General features: G+C 43.1%; 1 protein-coding gene across 2 annotated transcripts; it reads left to right on the forward strand.

Moving 5' to 3' along the window:
- The first annotated feature begins 206 nt into the window (after positions 1–206).
- On the forward strand, positions 207–6,307 carry LOC102233892 (dimethylaniline monooxygenase [N-oxide-forming] 5-like). Of its 2 annotated transcripts, none has more exons than XM_014470970.2 (10): positions 207–339; positions 775–915; positions 1,586–1,774; positions 1,866–2,031; positions 3,119–3,261; positions 3,685–3,881; positions 4,064–4,211; positions 4,293–4,500; positions 5,318–5,390; positions 5,471–6,307. In XM_014470970.2, the coding sequence occupies exons 2-10, from the start codon at positions 784–786 to the stop codon at positions 5,883–5,885; spliced, it is 1,671 nt and encodes a 556-aa protein (XP_014326456.1). In that variant the 5' UTR covers positions 207–339; positions 775–783; the 3' UTR covers positions 5,886–6,307. The 2 variants fall into 2 exon arrangements, with proteins under 2 accessions (XP_014326456.1, XP_023195945.1); XM_023340177.1 differs by having other exon boundaries at positions 3,685–3,773.
- The last annotated feature ends 392 nt before the right edge of the window (positions 6,308–6,699 follow it).

Below are 6,699 nucleotides of genomic sequence, written 5' to 3' on the forward strand. Positions count from 1 at the left end.
TCTAAATTAAAATTTAAAAAAAAATTAAAAAGCGACTAAGTCATAAAATATCTTATCAATAACTCTCATCTTTTAAATGTTCGCCTTTTAGCTTCTATGTCGTGTCGCTATCTCTCCTACAGGTTGTTGTTGCCAGCAGCATGATTAATGATTGTTTAATGTAGCGGGTATTAAAGCGTTTCCCAGCCCAGGAAGTCTGTTTACTTTTCCTCCCTGTCTCTGTGAAGAAGCAAAGGTTCAGTCTGCAGTGGAAGCTCCAGGTTGCGCTCCACCCACTGCGTGCAGTTATATAAAACAGCAAGGAAACCGGTTTCCTCCTGTCGAACCAAAAAAAAAAAGGTACGCCATTTAAGATCACTTTTTGGCACTTTTAGCGGAGAATGAATGTTGTGTTTCTTGCCAATGAAAGCGCCAAAAAATGAAGCTTCGGAGCAGCAGCAGTTGTTGTTTTGCCTTGAAACTCTCGGGGAGGGAGGAGCGTCACGCTTTGCGCTCTTTTCGATTAGATATGGAAAAAAATAAAATAAATAATAATAATAATAATGTAAAAGTTGTTTTTAATTTGTTTGGTGACTCTTGAATCGTTTAATCAAGTGTTTTGACGTAGGAGGTGTGTGTAAGACTTTTTGGGGGGTTAAAAAGAAAAAAAACAAACAAACTTGGAACTATAAGATCAAGCAGAGTTAAAATGCAGCTACGTGACGTGCGTCGCTGCACGGATGCAGCGTGGATGTTCCGCGGGGTAATAGTGGTTTCTTTCTCCCCGACGATCAGAGCTGAAGCATGAGTCGTCGCGTGGCCGTGGTCGGAGCGGGGAGTTCGGGTCTGGCCTGCATGAAATGCTGCCTGGACGAGGGGCTGGAGCCCGTCTGCTTCGAGAGCAGCGATGACATCGGAGGTCTCTGGAGGTTTAAGGTCGGTGCACGCATTTTGAAGCGAGGGTCGCCTCGGTTAATCAGAATATCAAATGCATGTTTTTTTTTTCTGGAGGGGTAGTGAGTTCAGTACAGTAGGTTCATTACACATAAAGCGATATCCATTCCAAGGGTCGTTTATTCTTTCTTACAGGACATGAAGCCCCCAAAGTTCAACTTTTCAGAGAATTAAAATTTGATACAAGACTAAAAAAACATCTTCAAGAACTGCCCCGTGAAGGGTAATAGTCGAGCTGTATGTTCAGAGAGCTGTGAGCATATAGCTGGGAAGTTCAGTGGAAGGAAAAACTACACGAGCATTCCTTGTGATATTCCCATTGATAACCGCATTTCTTGCAAAATTGTAAAGCAAAATCGGATCATTTATGTGTAACATTTTAATTGGAAATCAATGTCCCAGGAGTCTGATGGAAGAGGGGGAAGTGGCGAAGCATCTAAGTGGGTGGAAAGAACAGTTTGGGGTTCCATCTCATTTTCAAATTTTCTGAAAGATTTTAATTTGGGTTTTCATTAGCAATAAGACGGAATGATTTAGATTATCAAAGCTATATGCTTAAAGTTGAACTTTTTTGAGTGGAGATGCAGCTGTACTGTCACAACATATAGGGCTTAATGGACTTTGCTTAAGCCCCAGCTGTGTGTCGCTGCAGGAGAATCCAGAGCCGGACCGCGCCAGCATCTACAATTCACTCATCATCAACACCTCCAAGGAGATGATGTGCTACAGCGACTTCCCCATCCCTGCACACTTTCCGAACTACATGCACAACGCTCTCATCTTGGACTACTTTCGGATGTACGCGGACCACTTCCAGCTCACCAAGCACATCCGCTTACACGTAAGGACGCAACTGCCAACGCCAGGCTTCCGCCTCCAGCGCGTGCGATCGGTCTCCGTGGCCGACCGTTTCTGTCTCTCTGTTTCCCCAGACCCGCGTCGTGAACATAAAGAGGAGATCCGACTTTTCCCGTTCGGGACAGTGGGATGTTGAAACGGAGAACAAGGACGGCAAAAAGGAGAAGCACATTTTTGACGCTGTAATGATCTGCATCGGACATCACTGCCACCCTCACCTGCCTCTCCATGACTTCCCTGGTAACGCCTCGGAAAAGTTTTACACCCTTTCAACTGTTTCACATTTGTAGTGGCAACAACAAACTTCGGTGTACTTTAGCTGATGCACCACTAGAGCATATTTGTGAAGAGAAATGAAAAAGGAAATATGGTTTTTCTGTTTTTCGCAGGTGGAAAACTCTGAAAAGTGTGGTGTGCATTTGTATTCACCCCCACTTTATGCTGTTACCCCTAAATCAGTCAAATCCACTGCAACCAGTTGCCTTCACAGGCACCAATGTTGTAAATATCCTTCCTGTCTGGCAGAGTTAGGTTTTAAAACACAATCCAAAGCTCCAAAGATCTCCCATCATCTGAAAGTAGCCGTAATGCGGCACAAGTCCAAGCTAAATGCGGGTCAGTCCTGGAGGAAAACCTGCTGGAGTCTGTGCAGTCAGCACTACTTAGCATCGGTCTGTCATGTAAAATCCTGATAACACACGTTGAAGTTTGTGTCTGCTCTGTAACAAAAGGTTTACAGAGGAACAAAGAAAAAGGATAACTCTGTTCAAGGCAGAGAACATATAAATATCCTTGTTTTTATGCAACACCTGCTGTGGTATGTTGACCACAATTGCAAAACCTAGCAACCTTTGAAACAGCTCAGCTTATCGTGCTGTGGTAACTCTTTACTGAACAGTGTGGTTTATTATTAGCAACAACACCCAGCAATATTATAGTGTCTGCAATCTGCAACCACCTAGCTAAGGGACAGTTTTTATCTAACCCACCTCCCTCTCACCTTCGACCCCTTGCAAACACACTCACACCCATTCGCTGGACTTTAAAACTGCTAGACGTTTGCAACGGGGCCCACTGCTTTATGCCAATGCCGCTACTGTCGCTTTCGCACTTTATCATTTGCATAAAATGCCTAGAAGTGTAATTTCAACTCTCAGTACAAACTTGTTTTAATTTATCTCTTATATTCTTCTGAGTTTTGCCCCTTTTTATCGTTTCTCCATATACATGTATATGTATTTTTTTCTATATCACAAATTAGACCACTGCAATTTTGTTATTTTCTAGCAACATAATGACAAATAAAAACCTTCTGTCTTTATCTCAGGCATCGAGACTTTCAAGGGAGAGTATTTCCACAGCAGAGACTACAAGACTCCAGAGCAGTGGAGAAACAAGAAGGCGGTGGTGATCGGAATAGGAAACTCCGGTGGAGACATTGCAGTGGAACTGAGCAGATTCGCCAAGCAGGTGGGACTGAAATCACCTCGGACCTGACTCGTCTCTTTAAACCGAGATGACCTTTATGGAGCTTTCGACTAAAGGCTTTCACATCCACGAATGTTTTCTCATTTTGTCTTGACACAAGCATAAATTCGGTGTATTTGCTTAGGATTTCAAACGGCAGAGCAACACCGAATAGTTTATGAAGTGAAAGGAAAGTGACGGAAGTTGTGGTTTTTTTTTTTATAAATCTTTCACACATTAAACTCTGAATCGTTTTATGTGTGCACAAACTCTCGACTAAAAGTGGAGGGTTGGTGCTTGGTTTAGCTAAAATTATAACAAAGCAACAAATGTATTTTCCCTTTTGGTTTAAACTTGTAGTGGTATTTCCATGAAGATGACCGCAAAGTGGCAATTTTTTATTTGTTTCTTGTTTTGGTCCTTCAGGTTTACCTGAGCACTCGAAGGGGGGCCTGGATTCTGAACAGAGTTGGAGACAATGGAATCCCGCGTGATATGGTGTTTACCAGAATGATGTATGCTCTGCGTCATGTGATTCCCTCTAGCTATATATGTTCTATTATGGAGAACAAACTCAACAGCAGAATGAACCATTCTCTGTACAGTCTAAAGCCCAAACACAGGTACTGGATGTTTGCAGATTCTATTACAACCTGCAAAAAAAAAGCAAAAAAAACACTGAACCTTACCAATGCATCTATCATTTAATTTGCCTTATTTCAGATCTTATCAATAAAATCCTTATAATTCCTGCAGCTAAGTTGTGAATTTAGCCTCTTTGTGCACCGCGCCTCCTGTTTCCCAGGTTGTTCAGTCAACATCCTACCGTCAACGACGATCTTCCCAACCGCATCCTGTCCGGGACAGTTCAAGTAAAACCCAACATCCGCAGATTTCATGGCTCCTCTGTCGAGTTTGATGATGGAAGCGTAGTGGACGATGTTGACCTTGTGGTGGGTTTAATTGTCTTTTTGTGCAAAAAAAAAGTGGCAGCGCTGGGTCAGAGACTGACAACCTCTCTTTGTGTCTTGAAGGTGTTTGCAACAGGTTACAAGTTTTCCTTTCCTTTTCTGGCCTCTAATGTGGTTCCAGTGACTGATAACCAAACATCTCTGTACAAGTATGTGTTTCCACCTGACCTGGAACGCCCCACGCTGGCTATCATTGGATTGGTGCAACCATTGGGAGCCGTCATGCCTATCAGTGAAATGCAGGCTCGATGGGCTACAAGGGTCTTCAAAGGTAAAGGCAACATTAACCCCTCCTCCGTTGTCAAGTCTCGCTCCACCCAGTTAATGTCCAGTTCGGTTTCAGCCAAGTTGGATGTGTTTCCATTGGTGTCGTGTTCCTCACAGCGTGGGCGTGAATGTGGGACCCAAAAAATGGGGAGGAACGACACGAATCTGACGGAGGCTAAATGGGGAAGAACAGGTTACCATAGCCACGTCCAGAGGGGAAGGGGCGTGGCCTCACTGTAGACGTTCTTACTGAGGGAGGAAACCCCTTAGTAAGAAGGTTTTCTGCATCAGCGAGGTGCTTAGAAGCTGAAGTACAAACGCTGTAGGAAGTTGTACTTTCAATGACGAGACATGCCTGTTGTTAATTCTTGCTGCGAGAGCAAAACTTTCAGCAAATAACTGGAAGATTGAATGGAGCACGAGAAAGTTTCCTGATTTTCTTCCCTCCTGTCAGGAAACATGCTGGATTTTGGAAATGTTGACAGACTTTTGGAAATCCTAAGTTAAATTAAAAACGTATGCTCTCTTTGGAATACATTTGGGGAGGTTTAAGTAATGCTTGCTGCTCTTCACTGCACTTACAGTGCTAAAGACAAGCAAACAAAAATAATTTAGTAACCGCTTATTGCAGGAGGGCAAGAAAAACGTATTAAAAATGCAGTTTTTATATCTTTTTATGCTATAGTTCTTAAAGAGAAATCATAAAAAACTGCAATCAGTTCAGAGTTGTCAGAAATGTGCAAAAGATGTGCTACCACTATATTTACTGTATATGTGTCTTTTCCAATGTCTTAATAAAATGTCTTTTTTTGTTGTTGTAGGCTGCATAAAGCTCCCCTCATTACCCAACATGCAAAGAGACATCCAGTGCAAGCAGGAAGCCATGGCTAAAAGGTAAAAGTTACTCAATGGTTTTTATTAACCTCTGTGTGCGTCATGTTGTTCGCATGCTGAACTCGAGCCTTTGCTATCAGGTACGTCAACAGTCAGAGACACACCATCCAGGTGGACTACCTCGACTACATGGATGAGATTGCAGACCTGGTGGGAGTCCGACCCAGAGTCTCCAGACTGCTGCTGACCGATCCCAAGCTGGGGCTGAACGTGCTGTTCGGCCCCTGCACCCCTTACCAGTATCGACTCAGGGGACCCGGAAAGTGGGCCGGCGCCCGCAAGGCCATCCTTACCCAGTGGGAGAGAGTCTGCCAGCCCTTGCAGACCAGGCCTTGCAAAGACCCCGAGCGACGGAGATCTCTGAAGCTGCCTCTGCTTCTGTCCGCGGCGGCGGTGGGATTGGCTGCCTACTACAACCGGAGCAGCCTCCCAGCGTTTCTGCAGGATCCTGCTGCCTTGCTGGACAGGGTGAAATCCTCCCTGCCCACACAATGACGCTAATGTCCATCCATTCATCAATTACCTCGACCTGCTTGTCCTTGCCGGGTTGCGGCGTGAAGCTAATGTCATGACTGATTACATTTGCCTTTAATTACAGTTTTAATTCATAAACTTTTTTGCATACTGTTTTACTACTGATCTTTTTAAATGGCTAAAACTAAAACTTTACAATAGCTTATTCTCTATTTGACCAAATTGAACCTTTCTGTATACAGTTATTTTCCTGTAGTCCTTGGTTTATATAATTTTATGAATCTGTTGCAACACCTACACGCTCTGTTCTCAAGTTAAGTTTTGAAATGCCTCCATGCATCCATCTAAGACCAAATACGGTTAGTATTTTTAATTCTTACACTCTGAAACCCTCTTTTGAAATCATGTATGCAGCGCATCTAATAAATGTTGTGTAAAAGTTTTTTCTTTCTTTCTTTGTTCAAGTTTACAGACAGAAACCAAACAGAAACCTTTAGTCACATTACAGCCACAAACTTTAGTATGCGTTTTATTTTTATGTGACGGACAAACACAAAATAGTGAATAGTTGTGAAATGAAGGGCAATTGTGAGGCATGCATTCACAATTCAGATACTCAGATACAATTCAGAGCTAAATGCAGGACAATTTATAAAACCGAAACGCTTCTAGATTGTGCAAAAGACTTGAGAGTAGGGGTTAGGTTTGCCTTCCAGTCTGACAAGAACACTGAACATAGAGCTTGATCTACAACACAGTGCTTTAGGTCAAAGTATTTCCATGTTTCACATGCTACAGTGACCCGAGGAAAGTGCAGACCTTAAACTGATTAATC

The sequence above is a fragment of the Xiphophorus maculatus genome, chromosome 9 (assembly GCF_002775205.1).
Source record: "Xiphophorus maculatus strain JP 163 A chromosome 9, X_maculatus-5.0-male, whole genome shotgun sequence".
NCBI lineage: Eukaryota > Metazoa > Chordata > Actinopteri > Cyprinodontiformes > Poeciliidae > Xiphophorus > Xiphophorus maculatus.